Source organism: Protopterus annectens, chromosome 2.part2 (genome assembly GCF_019279795.1).
Source record: "Protopterus annectens isolate FY-2018-M chromosome 2.part2, PAN1.0, whole genome shotgun sequence".
Classification (NCBI taxonomy): Eukaryota; Metazoa; Chordata; order Ceratodontiformes; family Protopteridae; genus Protopterus; species Protopterus annectens.
Window position 1 is genome coordinate 576,953,132 of NC_056730.1, and position 21,301 is coordinate 576,974,432.

The 21,301-nt window shown below is 45.8% G+C and overlaps 1 protein-coding gene across 1 annotated transcript in view; it reads right to left on the reverse strand.

Annotated features, from left to right (window-relative positions):
* Window positions 1-21,301, reverse strand: part of DLST (dihydrolipoamide S-succinyltransferase) — a 1,212,631-nt gene that overhangs the window by 568,821 nt on the left and 622,509 nt on the right. The window contains exon 9 of the mRNA XM_044064453.1: window positions 19,015-19,112. Coding sequence (XP_043920388.1) covers window positions 19,015-19,112 — 98 coding nt within the window. The remainder of the gene's footprint in view (window positions 1-19,014; window positions 19,113-21,301) is intronic.

Genomic DNA, 21,301 nt, shown 5'->3' on the forward strand with positions numbered 1-21,301 from the left:
TGATAACAGATACAATGGCAGTTGCCCTGGAGGAAGCAACTACAGTATCATAACTGCACTTTATGCTGTGTCTGGCAATATCAGTGGCTTGTGAGAGTAAGCTCTGCATCTGCTATTTACAGTATGCTGCGGGAGAACCCAAGTAGCTGCACCTGCTGCTTAGAGTCTGCTGCAGGAGGATCCAGGGAGCTGCACCTGCTGCGTACAAGTCTGTTGCGGGAGGATCCAGGGAGCTGCACCTGCTTCAGGAGGATCCAGGGAGCTGCACCTGCTGCAGGAGGATCCAGGGAGCTGCACCTGCTGCTTACAGTCTGCTGCGGGAGGATCCGGGGAACTGCACCTGCTGTGTACAGTCTGCTGCAGGAGGATCCAGGGAGCTGCACCTGCTGCATACAGTCTGCTGGGGGAGGATCCAGGGAGCTGCACCTGCTGCATACAGTCTGCTGGGGGAGGATCCAGGGAGCTGCACCTGCTGCATACAGTCTGCTGAGGGAGGATCCAGGGAGCTGCACCTGCTGCTTACAGTCTACTGCGGGAGGATCGAGGACGCTGCACCTGCTGCTTACAGTCTACTGCGGGAGGATCGAGGACGCTGCACCTGCTGCTTACAGTCTACTGCGGGAGGATCGAGGGCGCTGCACCTGCTGCGTACAGTCTACTGCGGGAGGATCGAGGGCGCTCCACCTGCTGCGTACAGTCTACTGTGGGAGGATCCAGGGAGCTACACCTGCTGCTTACAGTGTGCTGTGGGAGGATCCAAGGAGCTACACCTGCTGCTTACAGTCCACTGCGGGAGAATCCAAGGAGCTGCACCTGCTGCTTACAGTCTGCTGTGGGAGAATCCAAGGAGCTGCATCTGCTGTGGGGGGATCCAGGGAGTGGCATCTGCTGCTTACAGTCTGCTGTGGGAGGATCCAAGGAGCTGCACCTGCTGTAGGAGGACCCAGGGAGCTGTATCTGCTCCTTAGTGTCTGCTGTGGGAAGATCCAGGGAGCTGCATCTGCTCCTTACAGTCTGCTGTGTGGGAATGCAAGATACTATGTTCAATGAGGCCATAACCGATATCAAGTATTTTGTCATTTTATTATGGAATTTAATAGCCCTAAAAGCAACAGAAGCAGAGGTGTAAACCTGCTTTCTCCATCTATCCATAGTCCAACTATCTTTGTAGGCAGGGTATTAGCACTGGGCAACAGATAAGAGGCCTTATCTGAAGAAAGAAACTGCCGAAGGGTCTGCCACTGGTTTTTAGATAGTTCAGGTCATCGGGGACCTTGTAAAACCTGTATGGTCAATTGGGAGCTGGAGGCGGACTGAAAAGCATCCTGGAAAGGGTCAAGGACCAGAGAGACAGGAGAAGGGGGGCAGGGGTACCAGTCTCCAAAAGGGAGTAATACCTCTTCTGGATGTCAGAGCTCCGAGAAGATTGCTAAATCAAACTGATTCATCATGTTCTGTATAATCTCACCAAAAAGAAGCTTCCTCAATAGTAAATCAGGTGAGAGGGAGTCTCTCATCACAGGAGACCCATTCTGGGAATGCATCCAAGAGGAATAATCCAGGGAACAGTTATAGTCCTCGCCCCGCTACTCATCCACAGAGGAGGAAACCAGAGTGGGTTTTATAGGAGTGGCCTGTAGTAGGGGAGACCCAAAGGAGGGAGGTTTTAGGGACATAATTGCTTTAAACAACCCTTGTGAAAAGTCCATCCACTCTTTCTCCCTAACAGACGATGAACAGACCACACATTTAGTCTTCTGTTTTCTTCTTTGTAGATGTAACATCTGCCTGGATGAGGTCCGGAGGTTTGGAACCCTGTCTGACCACTATTAGAGAGCCCTGAATCTTTTCCTTATGTATAATTTGTGGTATACCTCACGGTCCTTCTGATATAATTAGTTATATTTTCTCCAATGTATCAGCAGTCTGCAAAGCCTCAGGAGCCACATCTGCCTCCGATGGAGTCTCAGTAGTGGGCAACTGAGGGGAAGTCTTGCATACCACGGGTTCTGTAACCTCAGCGGGTACGTCAGGTCAGTAACACTGGACTGTTGATCTGTCTGAGTCCTCTTAAGCTTTTTCTTCAGTGAAAGAGAAATATCCAAGGATGCGGAGTCAGCCATTTAAGACGTTGGGTCTCAAGGAAGAAATTAACAAGCAGAGAGACTAGACCAAAGGGTTTTTGGAACAGATGATTGATAAATAGTGTTCTGGTACACTTGGTATGCAAGTCCTTGTATGAAATCTTCCTATTGCACTTGCCTCTCCTAGTTGACATCTACAACTTTCAAACAATAAAATGCAAGGTAAAAAGGAAGGGTCCTCAATGGTCTTATCTGACTGAAATGAGCAAGGTAAAGGTACTGTCGACCAAAAAGTGAACAGTCTGATGGAAGCGCAGCCTGCGTTGAGAGTGTCTGCAAGATAATATGAGGATCCACGCTCATATGTCCATCTTTATTCCCCTACACATACGAGCTAAGGTCACCTAGGGAAGGTGAAGCTGTTGTACCCTGGCTAGATGTCAGTGGGTGACAACCCATTTGTTAGGAATAATCCAAAAGTGATTTCAGTCAAGACATCCCTCTACACAAACTGCATGATGCACTGGAGACTTGTGACATTTCTGCCTTGTCACTCTGCAGAAGCATTCCGACTGTGAGGAATGCTGCCTCTCAAGTGCTCAATACTTTATAAGTTAGGATGTTCTACAATGAAGTCACATTTAAAGGTTGGAATTCATGTCTCCCTTCCCACAGTCCTTCCTCATTTAAATTAATGTGAGCACAAATCTTGTACTAATGCTTTCTAGCATTTATTTTCAAATAATAAGGAAGATGTTCAATGGAAAAGCATTACTTTACAGACCTTATATTTAGTTATAACAATGCAAGAACTAATCAGATTTCCTACAATATGGCAGGCATCCACACCCACAACACAAAGTTACACGCATTACTGCAAGTAATAGGAATCATTTTTAAGAACTACTGGCAAAGTGTTAGGGCTACACTCAAATTACAGAATGGAATACGTCAGCAAGCTCTGGTATCTTCATCTTACAACTGCAGGTGACCATTTTTTTCCAGTCATGACCTTCTTTAAACCCCTCATTTACTTCAAAGGCATGTGACAAATACTTTCACAAAAAGAAAAATCTGTGCTATCTCTCAGTCTCAGCAAACCCAGTATGCAACCTACACTGGGCCAAAAACAAGCCAAGCAGAAACTTCACAGTGTGGAGGGTGTGAAGTTCAATCCTTGAATTTATTACTGCTTTGAATTTATTACTGCTCAATTTCCGAGTTGTTTGGCTTCTACTACATACCTACAATCAACTACATTACTAGCTGAGTTAACTACAAACTTGTAGTGTTAAAGATTGTACTGCATTTTATTTTATTTCTCTGTGTATTTAATTGTTTCATTGGTCTGTCTCTCTCTCTCTCTGTAGTTATTTATTTTTCTATTTGTTTCATAGAATACTGTGGTCTCTCTCCGTCTCTGCAGTTACACCCCCCCCCCTCCCTGTTCTTGTTCTGGAATTAATCTTGGTGGCTTTGGAACTGCCCACCCCTCCTGTAAATTTGTGTTTGTACACTCCTCCTGAGTCTATCTCATTTGCTCACTCAACCGAGTACCGTGAGATCATACTTTGTCTTCAGACACTCCGACCGGTCTCATCTGTTCAGCTCTATTCCAGTCTAGTGTCACTAGCTCATTCTACTTAATACAGAGAGAACATTTGCGAAGGGCAAGCCACTTAGGTCATTAATTGTGAATTATCTTCTGTTTCTCCTTTCTCCCTTTCCAAAAAAAAATTTCTAAGCTTGCTTCCTGCCTTTCCTGTAACTAGTTTAGTCCAGATACAGATTTGCTGTAACCAGGACTGTTCGACAGCTTCTGAGCCCCCAAAGCCTTTCTATGTTGGAGGGAAGCCTTCTAGCTTATCAGTGGGAGTGGTACGCACTAGGTAGCCTATCACAAGAGTGGTTTCTGGCCCAGAAATTCTAGTTTATTGGCAGTTTGGGAAGTTTTTCCATCGCTTTCAACTTTCTGGTTTAAAAGCCCATTCTTGCGCTTGTTTCCAACCTTTCCTGTAACTAGTCTAGTCCAGATACAGATTTGCTGTATCCAGGACAGTTTTGTAAGCTTCTGAGCCCCCCCCCAAAAGCCTTTCTGTGCTGGATGGAAGCCTTCCAGCTTATCAGTGGGAGTGGTAAGCAATAGGTAGCCTATCTACCACAAGATCCAGCTACAGGTTCTTAGTTTTAGCACTTGAATTTGCTTATTCGTGCTCAGCACTTGTTCAGAACCTGTTGTTAGCACTAAATAAGCTACAAATTACTACAGCACTCAACCTTCCTCTTTACCTAGAGGAAAACAGTTTTTGAACTTGCTTTCCCCTCAGTTGCTTAGAGAAAAAACAGCTCTTATACTCACTTTCCTAACTTGTCTCGAGGAAAGTAGTTTTTTATTCAGGCATGTCCAAGAGTCAGCTCCCAGTGTTCTTTCCTGTCTATCTGATGAATCTGAGCATCTTGAGGCAATGTAGCAATTCCCTCGTACACAGACAACCCTCTCCTCCTACCACCCAACAGCACAACCTGTGAGAGATGCACTTATCTAGCCAAACTGCATGTAAAGCTCTCTCCAACCAAGACTGCACTTGACAGTCAAGAGGAGAAGGTAAACACTTGCACCACACCACACTCATCACATAGCCCCACTAAACCTACACCACCAAAATCCACACAAAGAAACACAAAAACATTCGCACAGGCTCTCAATAATAATATGGTCAAGCAACAGAGACCTCCAAAGCAGAAACGCAAAAAACCTCCATCCCCCCAACACAACCCAAATGACACATAGCCCACAGACTCAGTGTGCCAATAAACCACAGCCCATAAGCAAACTAATGTACCTAACACACTAGTCATAGGTGACTCTATAGTCAAGCACACTGATGTCCCACTCACCAGGCTAAACAAGGAGAAGGTTACTGTCAGCTGCCAGTTGGGTGCCAAGATCAGCCACATAACCCACGCACTCAGGTCACTCCACAAGTACAAATATGACTCTTTGTCCATGTTGGTGTGAACGACCTGAGACGTATCTCCCTGGACTACATGAAAAGAGACATGGAAGAGCTCTCCAATCTTGTAGCCCAGGCAGGTATGACCCTAGCCCTGAGTAGCATCCTGCCATCGCCCAGAATAATACCACAGTACAAGGACAAAATGATTGACTTCAACAATTGGCTAAGCTTCTAGTGTCATTCTAAGGGGATCCAGTATCTCTCTACCTGGGACGGCATGGTCGACAGACCACAATGCTTTGCCAGAGATGGCCTGCACCTGTCGCCCCTGAGATTCCAGATACTGGCTAAGGCTCTTGCCGCTCCTATAGTGCCTTTTTTAGGCAAGGTTCAAATGACAAATTCACCACTGTAACAGGAACAGGCAAGCAAAAACTGAGGGTAATGCTACACAATGCTAGCAGTCTAAATCTCAAAATGCACTCACTCGAGGCACTCCTTAAAATGGAGAACATCAATATCTGTGCAGTGACTGAGATCTGGTTCAAGGCTCTAGAGAGCACCCCTGCATTACCAGGCTATAACTCATACCACACTTTTCAGCCATCTAACCTGGACCAGAGCACCTAAGGCGGAGGTGTGTCCATATTCATTAAGGATATCCACACCTCCAGGCTAGCTGTGCAGCATAATACATCCGAGGTTATCCAAAGTGCAACTAACTCTGGGCAAAACTGCAATCCAAATTGTAGCTTGCTACAGATCCCCCACCATGCCCCAGGATTCCCACTACTCTTTTCTTGATATACTGGAAATTATTGGGGTTCGACCAAACACCCTAATAATGGGCGATTTCAACTACCCCACCATTAACTGGGAAAACTACTCATGTACCAACTCCTTCACTCAACGCTTTCTGGAATTCATAAATTCCAATGCCCTGGATCAACTTATCCACACCCCACCAGGGTCAACAATATCCCAGACCTAGTCATTACCAACATGAGCAACCAGTGTTCCACACCTGAAATCAATTCCTCATTGGTCAGATCCGACCATAAGCTAATCACCCTAGATATCCGGATCCCGCCCCCACCCACCATTAAGGAAACCACTGTAAAGAATTTCTCCAAAGCCAACTTCATGCTTCTTAAGACAGAAGTGGCGAACTTCATGACACCCATACAGATGGACAATACAGTTACGACTGCTGGATCCTACACAAATGCACTATATAAGCACTTTCACGAGTGCATGGATTGTGCTATCCCAAACAGAACCAAGATGCTATCTTCCAAAAAAAGGAAGCCAATCTGGTGGGTCCCCTGCCATAAACAAACTCTACAACAGAAGGAAGAAACTGTTGCAAAAGAGAGTAAAATCCCATGAGTGGAGGAGGTGCCTGGTCAGCCTCACTAAGAAGCTGAGATCCATTATAAGAGCCTCCAAAACTAGCTAGAAAACACCACAAAGCACTCTATAGCTATGTCAAGAATCTCAATGGCAACACCCAGATCTGCTCTGAGTTACAGCACAATGGCACAAAAATTACAGAACAAACTGATATTGAGAACATCCTAGCAGACCGGTTCAGTGCTAACTTTACCCCCCCATTTACCCCCTAAAGGGCCCATATCTATACAGGAAGAATGCAGAGTCCCTGCAATCACATCTATGCAGGTAAAAGCTGCACTTTCTAAAACCAAAAACACAGCATCCATGGGACCAGACAACATCACAGGCTGCGTTTCACACTAACATCAGAATGAACTGGCTCCCCATCTAAGCACCATGTTCATTCATAGTCTCATGTCAGGCTTTGTGCCCACTGAATGGTGCACAGCAACAGTTATCCCACTTCACAAAGGTGGAGCCACCACTGATCCTGGGAACTATCGCCCTATTAGCCTGACGAGCCTGGTCTGCAAGGTCATGGAACTCAAAGACATTGGTAACCTCCAAACTCTGGACCACACCCAGTTCGGGTTTGTGAAAGGCAGATCATGCCTTCTGAACCTGATCGACTTCTTTGAGGCAGTCACCAAAGCCGTAGACATGGGTAAGGTGGTTCACACAGCCCATCTTGACCTCGCCAAGGCTTTCGACACCATCCCCCATTCTGGAATTATAGCTAAACTCACTAAACTAGGTATGAAACCCTATATCACAAGATGGGTTGCCAAATGGCTCACTGACAGAACCCACACTGTAAAAGTTGCAGACTCCAAATCTGACATCAAACCAGTGACAAGTGGAGTACCACAGGGTTCAGTCCTGGGACCTCTCCTGTTTGGTTATCTACTTCTCTGAAGTACAGGCTAACACAGAAAGCCTCTGGCTAATGAAGTTCACAGATGACTGCAAACTAGGAGCCATAGTAGAGTCCCCAAATGATGTGGACATCCTACAGAAGGGCCTCACTGAGACAGATGCCTGGTGTCAAAGGCATGGCCTCAAGCTCAATGCCAAAAAGTGCACTGTCACCCCCCTTTGGTAAAAACTCTGTACCCATGAACTACCACATAAATGGCAGTCTACTTAATGCTGAATGTGTGATAAGAGACCTTGGGACCCAGGTGGACAGTAGTCTCTCCTTTGATAATCACATCGCCACAGTAGTCAGGAAATCCTTCTATGTGGCACACCTTATCACAAAAGGGTTCTTATCCAGGAAAAAAGAAGTCAATGTTCCCCTCTACTCGGCACTCACTAGACCCATTATAGAGTACAACACCCCTTTTGGAATGCATCTCACAAGATATCTGCAGCAGCTAGAAAGGCCACAGAAGTACCTCACAAAGAGGATTACCGGCCCCAAACAGATGCCCTACACTGACCATCTCAAAAAACTCCAGCTTTACTCTGTAGCATATCGCCTACTCAGAGGTGATCTCTGCCCAACATATAAAGCTATGTCAAACCCAGAGTTGTTGGACATGCTACACCTTAAGGAATCCCAATCCCTCCGAGCTACACGGTCTAGGGACATAAACCTTGTCACCACAATAAACAGGACATGTTGGAGGGATAGATTCCTGTCCCAGAGACTTCCTATACTCTGGAACAAGCTACCCATCTATTTCAAGCAAAGTTCCTCATTAGCAGTCTTCAAGAAAAATCTTGATGAGTGGATGGGAGAAAGGAAATACACCTCGGGGATCACTTCTGTGGCTCTCGACAAGGGCACAGGAAATTAACTTTCTTGGGTGGCGTAAGCCAGGGAACCTTGTTGGCTAAGCTTACTTAGGCCCTCGGGCCGATAGCTTAGTATCTACTTATGAACCTATGTTATGCACCCAGTTCACTAATATGCGAACTTGAAAATACATACTACAACATATTAAAATAGTTAGGTAGTCCACAGTTGAGTTAAAAATGGAATATCCTTTATTGGAACACAAACAAGCTATCCTAGTTGCATTTTATTATTTTGCAGTACGTATTTTAAAGTGATTCAGGATGCCACCAAAGGGAAGATCCTTTGAGGAACCAGAACATAACATACTCTCATAACCAGTGTCAAACAGAAAGACCCAATATAATCCAAGAAGGCCAATGGTGCGGTCTCTTCCTCCAAATTATAAAAGACAGTAGCAAGGAGAAGGAACTCTTTGCCTTTTAGACACAGCACATCAGATGTGGAAAAGTTCCAATGCTATCAAAGCCAGTGTAGTATGTGGCATTAAACTAAAATATTCTTGTACAAAATTTTTATAAGCAAAGATGGTTGGCATCCTAGGCATTCAAGGGAGGGATATCTCATCTCTGGATGCTCCAAAAATTTTTATACATAGTACCTTGCCCTGTGTAATAAAGCTGCTCTTAATACAAACAGTCTCCAGCGACATCTAATCCCTCCACATCTTAACAACAGTTAGGAAATAATATGGTAGGGTGCAGCAGAGACGATGGGAAAGCTGAAGCAATACAGCTGACATATCCTGAAATAGTAAAAAGAAAATGATGTGACTAACAGCATGTTGGGGTTTACTTTGTTGCAAAGTTTCAGGTTTCCAAAAACTGGGATAAAATTGAGTTTAATGCGTTTTTATAAATTCTGCATTTTCTTCAATCTGTGCAACCTTGGCGATAGCATACAGAGAAAACTGGGATGTGGGGACAGAGCACCCGCAGCATGGTTTGGATGGGGGACAGTGCACCCACAGCAGGGGGGGTGGATGGGGGGGAGTACCCACAGCAGGTGGGGGGTGGATGGGGGCACAGCACCCACAGCAGGGGGTCGGATGGGGGACACAGCACCCACAGCAGGGGGGACACAGCACCCACAGCAGGGGGGTCGGATGGGGGACACAGCACCCACAGCAGGGGGGTCAGATGGGGGGCCACAGCACCCACAGCAGGGGGTCAGATGGGGGCCACAGCACCCACAGCAGGGGGTCAGATGGGGGCCACAGCACCCACAGCAGGGGGGGTCAGATGGGGGGGCCACAGCACCCACAGCAGGGGGGTCAGATGGGGGGGCCACAGCACCCACAGCATGGGGGTCGGGGGCCACAGCACCAAACAGCAAGGGGTCGATGGGGGCCACAGCACCCACAACAGGGGGTCGATGGGGGCCACAGCACCCATAGAAAATGGGGATGTGGGGACAGAGCACCCGCAGCATGGGTTGGATGGGGGACAGCACCCACAGCAGGGGGGGTCGATGGGGGGACCACAGCACCCACAGCAGGGGGTCGATGGGGGGACCACAGCACCCACAGCAGGGGGGTCGATGGGGGGACCACAGCGCCCACAGCAGGGGGGGTCCATGGGGGGACCACAGCAGGGGAAGCACAGCACCCACATCAGGGGATCACAGCACCCACAGCAGGGGGGGGGTCAATGGGGGACACATCACCCACAGCAGGGGGGTTGATGGGGACACCACCCACTGCAGGGGGGTTGATGGGGGGACACAGCACCCACTGCAGGGGGGAGTCAATGGGGACACAGCACCCACTGCAGGGGGGGTCGATGGGGGAACAGCACCCACCGCAGGGGGGGTCGATGGGGGGACAGCACCCACCGCAGGGGGGGTCGATGGGGGGACAGCACCCACCGCAGGGGGGGTCGATGGGGGGACAGCACCCACCGCAGGGGGGTCGATGGGGGGACAGCACCCACCGCAGGGGGGGACAGCACCCACCACACCCACACCAGGAGAGGTCAATGTGGGGGACACAGCACCCACAGCAGGAGGTGGTCGATGGGGGGAAGACAGCACCCACAGCAGGGGATGGATGTGGGGACAGAGCACCCACAGCAGGGGTTGGATGTGGGGACAGAGCACCCACAGCAGGGGGTGGATGTGGGGACAGAGCACCCACAGCAGGGGGTGGATGTGGGGACAGAGCACCCACAGCAGGGGGTGGATGTGGGGACAGAGCACCCACAGCAGGGGGTGGATGTGGGGACAGTGCACCCACAGCAGCGGGTGGATGTGGGTACAGTGCACCCACAGCAGCGGGTGGATGTGGGGACAGCAAGGGATGTAGTTGCTTTATGCTATTCTGTACGGTGATGCTTTAACACTGCAACTCTGCTGAGGATAATCATGATAACTGCCAGTCTGGGCAGAGATTTAAGAATACGACTAAAACAACCAAACCATGCAGCAGTCCCGTGTTTGATTCCCACCACCTCTGTGGCACACTGAGAATGCCAACCAGGCAGTTCTCCTGGGCTGAACCTGAAAAGGGTGGACCATCTGCCCAAGTGCTCTGTATCAGTTATACTATCCCCACCTTTTGCCTAAGATGTAATACTTCACACGGGTGCCCCAGTGATCTACGTCAGTTATAATATGCCCCACCTTTTGCCTTGACTAAGATGTAATATTCCCCCATTAAATCTGGTCTGGAACTAATTTCACAGTAAAAAGACACTAACGTCTTGCCTCAGATTAGCTAAGATCGACACCTGAGGTGGGAAAATCTCTTTGCAATCTGAAAATATCCATCAAACTGTTGTTTTACTTTCTGCAAACGGTAGTGAATGAAGCAGTTTTTCACAACTTAAACATCTCCAAGGCCTCTCCTCAGAAATAACAGCGTGAATGGGAAAAAGTACAGTTTTGTACCTACCATAAATGTAGATGTTCGAGTGTATACACTGTTGCAGTCATTACACTTGGGTTATCCTGCCGTCAGGCGGTTCCCCAGTCGGCCTGAGTTCCAAAGTCTTGGTCCGGCGTCGGTTGCTGTCGCCTCCTCCCTGACGTCAGTGCGACAGGGGTATATAAGATGCAGCAGACGCCATTTTCTTCAGTTTTTCTTGCCCCAGATGTCAGGTGCCTCTAAATAGGTAGGCAATTCCAATTGCTAATAAAACATACATAAGAAAAGCAAAAGACAACTTACAGCTACCAGCAAATACTCCCCATAGGTAGTAAGGGTAGAAGACATAGGTATGTACCAGCCAGTAAGAAGGGAAGGAGGGAGGGTAACCTGGACTGCAGCAGTGTATACACTCAAACATCTACATTTATGGTAGGTACAAAACCGTACTATGTTCATCGTGTTACACTGCTGCAGTCATTACACTTTGGTAGAATCCCAAAGCTGGGGTAGGGTGGCTGGTTCTATAAGGCATTAGGGGTGGCTATAAGGCCCTGCAGCACTGCAGTGGCGAAGCCAGCTCTGGATTTAGAGTATAGAGGCAGATGGTAATGCTTGGTGAAGGTATGAACAGAACTCCAAGTTGCTGCTTCCAAAATATCTTTGGTAGGTACTCCCCTGAGGTAGGCAGTTGAAGTGGCTGTTGCCCTGGTGGAGTGAGATCTAATGCTGCTAGGTACAGGTTTTCCATGGTATGTGTAGCAGAACCATATACAATGTCCTATCCACTTTGAAATAGTCTGTTTTGAAATGGCTTTTCCCTGTGCTCCTGCAGCATATGCTACCAATAATTGCTCAGATTTTCTGAAAGCTTTGGTTTTGTCCAAGTAGAAGCATAACTGCCTGTGAATGTTCAAAGAGTGCAATAGTCTCTCCCCTTTATTCTGTGGTTTAGGATAAAAAGTTGGCAGGTGAATAGTTTGGTTTAGAGCCACACTGGATACCACCTTTGGCATAAACGTGGGGTTAGTTCTTAAAGACACCCTGTCCTGGTGGAAAGTGAGGAAAGGTTCCACTGCCATTAGTGCCTGTAATTCTGAAACTCTTCGTGCTGATGTTATTGCCAGGAGCAGAGCAGTTTTCCAAGAGATATATTTTAATTCTGCTGTGTTAGCTGGCTCAAAAGGAGGTAAAGTTAGTTTTTCCAAAACAAAGTTGACGTCCCAAGTTGGAGTAGGTGCTCTACGGGGCGGTCTTATGTTTTTAGCCCCTCTGAGGTACTGTTTTAACAGAGGATTAGAGAAAATTGGTGGATCCCTGTTGTAATGAGCAGAGATGGCAGAGGCGTGGATCTTGATGGATGAGAAGGAGAGGCCTTTGTCCAGCATCTCAGTTAAGTATTGTAGTACCTGATGAATGTTTGGGACAAGAGGATCAAGGATGTGAGCTTGGTTCCAGGCACAGAATCTCTTCCATTTATCCGAATAGGCTTTCCTGGTACTAGGCCTTCTGGCCTCCAGAATGATATCCATAACAGCTTTGGAGAGAGGTACTGTTTGCTTGACTAAGGAATCTTCCATGCAGCTAGGTTTAAGGTCTTTAGCTGGCTGTGTAGTATCTGATTGTTGTGCAAAGTCAGCAGATGTGGGGTTTGAGGCAAAATCCAGGGTGGTTCTTGTGCTAAGCTCCTTAAGATTGGGTACCAGTGTTGGCGTTGCCAGTCTGGTGCAATCAGGATCATGTTTGGCTCTTCTTGCCTGAGTTTTATGAGTACCTTTGGCAGGAGAGGTAGTGGTGGGAAAGTGTATACTTGCAGGTTCTCCCAGCTGAATGAGAGGGCATCCACTTTCCATGCTTGTGGATGGTAACTCCTTGTGCAGAACTTTTGTAGCTGGCAGTTTATTGGGGATGCAAGCAAATCTATGTCCGGGCTCCACCATTTCTGTGTTATCATTCTGAATATTTGTGGATTCAATTCCCATTCGTGGGGATCCATGATGTTTCTGCTTAAGTCGTCCACCAGTGTGTTTTTCTCTCCTAGCAGGAATTGTGCTTGCAGATGAACTTGAAGGTTTATAGCTGTGTTCCACAAGGTCATGGCTTGTCTGCATAGGGGGTAGGAGTGAGTGCCCCCTTGCTTGTTTATGTACCGCATAACTGTGGTATTGTCTGTCTTTAGCAGTAGTTGTCCTGGATGTAGCAGGTCCTTGAAAGCTATAAGGGCGTTTTGTTCAGCTAGCATCTCTTTTTGATTGATGTGAAGACGCCTTTGTTCTGCGGGCCACGTGCCCTGAATACATTTGCCTGCCATGTGTGCTCCCCAGACGTAATCCGATGCATCTGTTGTCAGTGTTTGCCTGGCTGTGGGTTGTGTAAAAGGCTGTCCCTTGTTGAGGTGACAAGCTTGAGCCCACAATTGAAACTCCTGTTGAAGGCAAGGGATTAGTGGTATAACTGTTTCCAAAGTTGAACAGTGTTGAGATCATACATCCTTTAGGTACCACTGTAGTTTCCTCATATGCAGTCTGGCATATGGAATTAGTAGTATGCAGGATGCCATGTAACCCAAGGCCTGCAGAATTTTTCTTGCAGGGAGTTGGGTCTTTGTTGTCATCGACTGAAAGTATTGAGTCAGTTGCCCTTGCTTGTCTGGCGTGAGATAAGCCATCCGGGCCGTTGTGTTCAAGCTGGCACCCAGGAATATAATCTCTTGTGAGGGCACTAGTTTTGATTTCTTTTCGTTTACTGTGTACCCCAGGCAACTTAATAACTTTTTTACAAATGCCAGATGCTTTAGAAGAATGTCCTTGCTCTCTGCTTGAATCAGGCAGTCGTCCAGGTACAGATAAATCTGAATTCCTTTCTGTCTGCAAAATGCAATTACTGGTGCCAGGCACTTTGTGAAGACCCTGGGCACAGTAGATAAGCCAAAGGGCAGTGCAGAGAATTGGTAGTGCATTGAACCAGCTATGAATCTGAGGTATCTTCTGCAGTTTTGTCTGATAGGGACATGCAGGTATGCCTCCTTGAGGTCCAAAGTCACGAGCCAAGCTTTCTTACCCAGCATGGGAAGAAGCTGCTGTAGTGTCAACACTTTGAATTTTGGAACATCCAGGTAAGTGTTTAGAGATGAAAGATCCAGAATGGGCCTCCAGGCTTTGTCCTTTCTGGGTACCAGAAAAAGTCTTGAGTAAAATCCTTGTCCTTGCTCCTGTGATGGTACCTTTTGAATAGCTCTCATATTGAGTGCTGTAATTTGTTTTTGAGCCTCTGCCCATTGATTTGGTGGCAGATTTGACATTCTTTTTAACCTTGGCAGAGTGTGAAAGTGGAACCTGTAACCTTGAAATGCAATGTTGAGAACCCATTTGTCTTTGGTGATCATTTGCCAGTTGTGGTAGAAGAGTGCCAGTTTTCCTCCCAAGGGGGCTGCCAAGAGGGATTTGTTTGGCAGCTGTAGTGGGAAGTCATTGGAGCTGCTTTTTATATGGTTGGGGCCTGTCTTCCCCTTCTTTCTGGCCTGATGCAACCCATTGTCGAGGCCTGTAAGGACCTTGTGTTTGACCTCTACCTCTTGGACGTCTGTATCTTCCCCTTTGAGGTCTGTCTGTAATTGGAAAGGACCAATTCTTAGCTGGCCAGTTTCTGCTAAATTTAGGAGGCTGAACCTGTAAGAAATCCTTCACCGTTTGCATAGATTTTGCCTTATCCTCCATTTTCTTTAATACCTCTTCTGCCTTAACTCCAAATAACACATCCTGCTGCAAAGGTGCATCCAATAATTTTGCTTTAACATGATCTGGTAACGTATGTTCTTTTAACCAAGCATGTCTTCTAATGACAGAGCCTGTAACTGCTGCTCTGCAGGAGGCCTCTAGAGAATCAAAACCACATTGCTAAGTATGCTTTCCCGCTTGTTCAGCTGCATGCAATAAATCCTGCATTTCTTTAAAATTAGGAGGATCTGATTCTGGAAGCATTTTTTGTTTTAAATGAGACAGAAACAATTGCTGATATTTTAGCATGTGAAACTGGCAATTTAAGGCTCTCATTGCTAAAGCTGCAGATGTATATACTTTCTTTCCCCATCTGTCTAATGCTCTGGAATCCCTGTCAGAGGAAACTGGATTATTGGCTGATGAGGCCTTAACTCCTTTGGGTCCCGGAGAAATAGTTTCAGGGTCAGCTACAGGGCTTTTATACAGAAATTTATGAGAGTCAGGGACTCTGTAGTATCTGCCAGGTTTAACAGGGGCTGGAGGTAAGGAATCAGGATTTAAGCTGGATTCAGTATACACATCATCCACAATATCTAACACTGGCGGAATAGCAAGGGGTCTGTGTTGAGGTAATAAAAGGAAGTCTCTGAGCCTTTTCTTGAATTCTGAGTAATCCTGGCCTTCCCCAGTGGAAATGCTCCCTCATGGTATATAGGGTTCCCCCAAAGGAGTAGTCCTCAGGCGGTGAGGCTGATGGAATTGATTCCTCAGCATCAGAATCCACATAAGGGGGTAAAGAGTATCCTAGGTCTGAGGATGAATCAGAGGAGATGGACACCTGGTCGGATGAGTCATAGTCTGCATCCTGTCTAGGCCTTTTATCAGGAGGGGGATGGGACCCCCTGATCAGAGTGATTAGGTCTTCGGCCATTTTGAGCATTTGTTTCTTAGGCATGGAGGCCTGTCCTGGAGAATGCTGTATTTGTTTCTTTGATTTTAAAGGAGACTTAGACTTAGTTGAGGGTGTAATGCTTAACTGAGTAGGTCTGAAGACACCCTCTGAAGCTGTGGGTTGCTCAGCTACTCCAGATCCCTCTGAAAGGTTAGTCTCGGTAGGCTGAATAACTTGTGCGTCCGAAGGCCCAGCCATCTCCATGTGGGAGTCAGAGGCGGCCTGTGGTTCTACAGAAGCGGTCATCAGGGGCTGCGAAGGAGCCTCGCTGAAAACCGGAGAACTGGTAACTGGCCTAGAAGAGGCTTTGTCGTCAGTTTTGGGCCTCGGATGCCTATCCTTGTCTTTGCGCTTTTTGTGTATTCCGGTCATCGGAAGTTTTGACAGCATGGTATAATTGAATTTTCTACCAAAATAATGTCGGGCAAAATCAAACAGACGTTTAATAGTGCGCTTGTTAAACCTAGCGCAAAACCGACAACCAGTGATGTTGTGGTCTGGGCCTAGGCATGGGATACAATAGGAATGGAAATCCTTATGAGATATTTGCTTCCCACAAGAAATACAGTTATTAACTTTTACTGACATCGGTCTGAAGCAAGAAAAAGTTTCCCCAACGTGGTACTTAGCTTTGTAGAAGACTTCGGTTCTGGATTCGGAATGAAAATCTCAGGAGACGGCTGACTGGCACTTGCGAACTGCTTTTGCTTCGGGCACAGCACGGCAAGAAAGACTAAAGAAAATAGCATCGGCTGCATCTTATATACCCCTGTCGCACTAACGTCAGGGAGGAGGCGACAGCAACCGACGCTGGACCAAGACTTTGGAACTCAGGTCGACTGGGGAACCGCCTGATGGCAGGATAACCCAAGTGTAATGACTGCAGCAGTGTAACACGATGAACATCGAGATGGTTTCAAGTAGTTACTCTCCTGATGAATACGACTGTCCTTCTGAGCAATCCAAACAACATCTATTTATTTATCGACTATTACACCTGGGGGATTCCATGCGCTTTTCTTTAGGGAAGACAGAAGGGTGTTTGGCCTTAGCAAGACTACCTTGCCCAACAGTAGCTAAAGGAGGAGATGAATTAGAAGACACTTATTCTGCATGTTCCATAAAAGCTTGTAAATTCCAAGTTTTCAATAAAGTCTTACTGAAAAAGAAGGCACAGTGCTCACAATTATTCATTTGCTGCTCCAGCTTTAAAAAAAAACAGACAATGGGGAAAGCTTTACAGGAAATCGGATGCCTGCCAAAGTACTTGATTAAGTGTTCTGTGAATGCAATTAGCAAAAATTTTGAATCACAGAAGTACCACATATTCAGATATATGTATAATACTAAAGGATACAAAATAAAAAGTTTGTAATGAGCACTTCCAAAGATCAAAGTCAAAATCAAATAACAAATGTTTAACACAAAGCAGAGCAAAGGCTCACTTTTAAGAGGAAAGCAAACAAGGGCACATGCTGCACTCTCTTTATAGCTGGATTTCTTCTAACTGGCAGTCTAAGTGGCACAACAGGCAGTACACATGCCTTCAGTGCATAAAGCTGTGAGTTCTATTTCCATACCAGATAGACTGCTGACACTTCAGCGCAGTATAATGAGGATAATGCACTCCTGAGCGTACTGAATTTTGGAGAAGACGTTAAACCTAGGCCCCATCTGCTTGAGTTGGTGGCAGCTCAGGTGGATGCAAAATATCCCACGGTACTTACTGAAAAGACTATGGGAAGTTCCCAATGCAGTAGTCAAATTTCCCCTAGCAGCATAAATACCACTTTAGGTCTTCCCAGAAAAGTGGGTACTAGTCTAGTGGGATTAACCCCCTCAACAAAAGATAAATAACTGAATAGTTAGACTGCCACCACACATACCTAGCCATGTCCAATTACTCACAAAGGAACAAGATGGGGACATGTCTGCATGCATTTTCCCTTCATGTTGGGGACTGCCTACAGCAATGATCCTCATGATTATCATCACACAGCTGAAAGGCTGCAGCCATGATGTCTGCATCCATTTTCCCTTCATGTTGGGGGCTGCCTGCAGCAGTGATCCTCATGATTATCATCACACAGCTGAAAGGCTGCAGTCATGATGTCTGCATCCATTTTCCCTTCATGTTGGGGGCTGCCTGCAGCAATGATCCTCATGATTATCATCACACAGCTGAAAGGCTGCAGCCATGATGTCTGCATCCATTTTCCCTTCATGTTGGGGGCTGCCTGCAGCAATGATCCTCATGATTATCATCACACAGCTGAAAGGCTGCAGTCATGATGTCTGCATCCATTTTCCCTTCATGTTGGGGACTGCCTGCAGCAATGATCCTCATGATTATCATCACACAGCTAAAAGGCTGCAGCCATGATGTCTGCATCCATTTTCCCTTCATGTTGGGGGCTGCCTGCAGCAATGATCCTCATGATTATCATCACACAGCTGAAAGGCTGCAGCCATGATGTCTGCATCCATTTTCCCTTCATGTTGGGGGCTGTCTGCAGCAATGATCCTCATGATTATCATCACACAGCTGAAAGGCTGCAGTCATGATGTCTGCATCCATTTTCCCTTCATGTTGGGGGCTGCCTGCAGCAATGATCCTCATGATTATCATCACACAGCTGAAAGGCTGCAGTCATGATGTCTGCATCCATTTTCCCTTCATGCTGGGGGCTGCCTGCAGCAATGATCCTCATGATTATCATCACACAGCTGAAAGGCTGCTGCCATGCTACACTGAACACTTTTTTTCATTTAAACGCTCAAAAATATCCTCAAAAAGGCTATTTCTGTAACTTCTCTGCCAAGTCATCACACAATAAGAGGATACAATTCTAAAGGAAAGTGAATAAGTACATCATACTAATAAAAAAGCAAACAAAACATTATTTTTACCTCGACCAAAACATTTGGGCAATCTGCAAGATAATATTCCACACTCATCAATTTCTTTTTTGTCATGGAAAACACATTTAATTATCAGCCAACAAATAAACCCCAGCAACTACGACAAACAAGTGTACAGCTTTACTTTATGCTTTTCTCAAAATACTTGCCATCTAGGGCACTTCTCTATCTACTCTGACAGAAGATGACTGGACATCATGTTTAAAATTTTTAGCTTCAAGTTTACTATGCAAAATTTTTTACTACTTGAGGATTATACACAAGCCTAGCAATTTACACAATTCTATTTAGGACATAAAAATGTCATTTCTAGGGACTCACCTCATATCAATTTCATTGAAAGTTGTCAACATTGCACACACATTCTGAGCTTCTTTTAGCCTCTGTGCAATCCTCAATCTCATCCGGTTCATCTTCACCTTTAAAAGAGAAGCAATGCTGTATGTAAGAAACAACACAAGGCACACCAGCAGCAAGTGTGAAAACTTAAAACTATGAACACTACTGCAAACCCTGCTCTGTGTAAGCTACAAACTATGGACAATACTGCAAACCCTGCTCTGTGTAAACTACAAACTATGGACAATACTGCAAACCCTGCTCTGTGTAAGCTACAAACTATGGACACTACTGCAAACTCTGCTCTGTGTAAACTACAACCACAGGCGGTATTCAACACAATGTCGGATCTTTGGCAGAGAATTACTCTTTCAACAGGCAGCAAAATACAGGTTGTTTGCTTTTAAATGCTCTCTTGGCAGCTCTCTCAGTAGTATGCCCCACTAAGAAGTATATCACACTACATAACGCTAGAACTTAAGCAGGGGCTTGCGGTGAAAATGAAAATAAGACATCTAATGAGCTCTGCATTGGTAGCACTAAATTGTACAAAAACATTCCAAAAGAAATTAAGGAAAAGATACATGGCGGGGGGGTTGTACTTGTACACCTTGGTGGTATACTTACACTTAGTAACCATATGATCTGCTATGAAACCTCTGCTGGTTAACTATTTTCTTCTTTGGATATACCCAGTCTAGCAAAAAATGTCTCTTATCCCAACCATGCATTTACATATGCTTCGTGTCGGCACACACCATGAATCATAGATCAGATTAGCAGAACTTAACTTACCCAAGTCCATCTCCACAAATCCACTCAATGGAATAACCAGCAAGAATGAAAACTTAAATAAAACATGCAAGAATACTGTCAATTATACGCTAGTCTGACCTACAGCAAAACCACCTGCAGCTGCACAATGGAGAGACAATGGTGGAGGGTAACAAGATCCCCAACTGCACAGCCTTCATTTCATACCAAATGACGCAATAAATGCGTTATTCTGACTTAGGAAACAGCCCAAATGGATACACAGTGTGGAATACATCAAATGACACAATAAGTGCGTTATTCTGACTTAGGAAGTAGTCCAAATGGATAAACACTGTGGGAGAATGTAAGTATCGAAATTTAAATTTTAGAGAGAGGACAAAGCTATAGGAAGGACTGGCCCTAAAATGGAAGAATTTGGTAATCATTTGAAACATCTGGACCTGCATGAGTGAGTCCCATAATGTGGAGACAAAACTGTCAAATACAGACTTCCATATGTCAGAGACTGCCATTTCTCAGAAAATTCCCGTTTCTTTGAGGTACAGTTTGAGAGGCAGGCGTGCAGGGGGTTTCCCCTTGCAAAAAAAAGTTTAAAGATTGATGTACAATATTCGTTCTGCTCCTGCATCTTTTGTATTTTCTTTTTTTTTTTCAGAATGTCAGGACTCTGCATTTCGAATCAAAATATTTCAATAGAGAGCCCAGAAATTCAAAAGACAGAGCTCTGAAGTAAAGTGCAAAAGGAAGTTTGACTTCCGAATAACTACCTAAGCAATAATGTCTGGTGAAGGACTAAACCAATGAGCAAGTGACCATGACAGATTTCTGCACTTGAAATGGCCATGTTTATAATGGAATGGAATGGTCTTTGACCACGGCATTTTCAAGAAGGCTGCTCAAATCCTGATGACAAAACCCTGTGCAGTCACCATTTACTCTGGAATGGGTTCAAGTCCTTTTCAGACTGAAGCAAAGGAAATTAACAAGTGCTCGGTCTTCAGTTTTTGGCAAATACAAAGATCTTGTTCTCTTTCCTGCATTCTGCTGCCAGTAAGAAAAAAGGGAAAATGAAATGACTGGCTAAGTCTTAAGGGATACCTCAGCCCTGCAAAAGATCTAAGTTTCCTATGGTGCAGAAGTTTGTAGTAATGGCAACCACAATGGAGCATCTATCTAGCCAAAACTTCAAGCTGCCAAGCCAGGTGGTATAAACTGGGGAGGGGGCAAGTAAATCCTGGTCCACAAGGAGATTCTTTAATGTGTGAAACTGAAGAACACATTTAAAATGGGTTAATCATGGCATACTTAGGGACAGGGACCAAAGGAGGGTAGTGCCCCAAGATCTTCAGCTTTTTTATCCACAAGCTAGCCCACAAAAGACTTTGTCAACTTAAAGTTTTGCCAAAGAAGGAGTTAAGCGGTAGGGAGCCATAAGGAGTCAAGAACACTCGGTACTTACCAGTCTCAAAGTTAAGGGTTACTTGCTCTACTT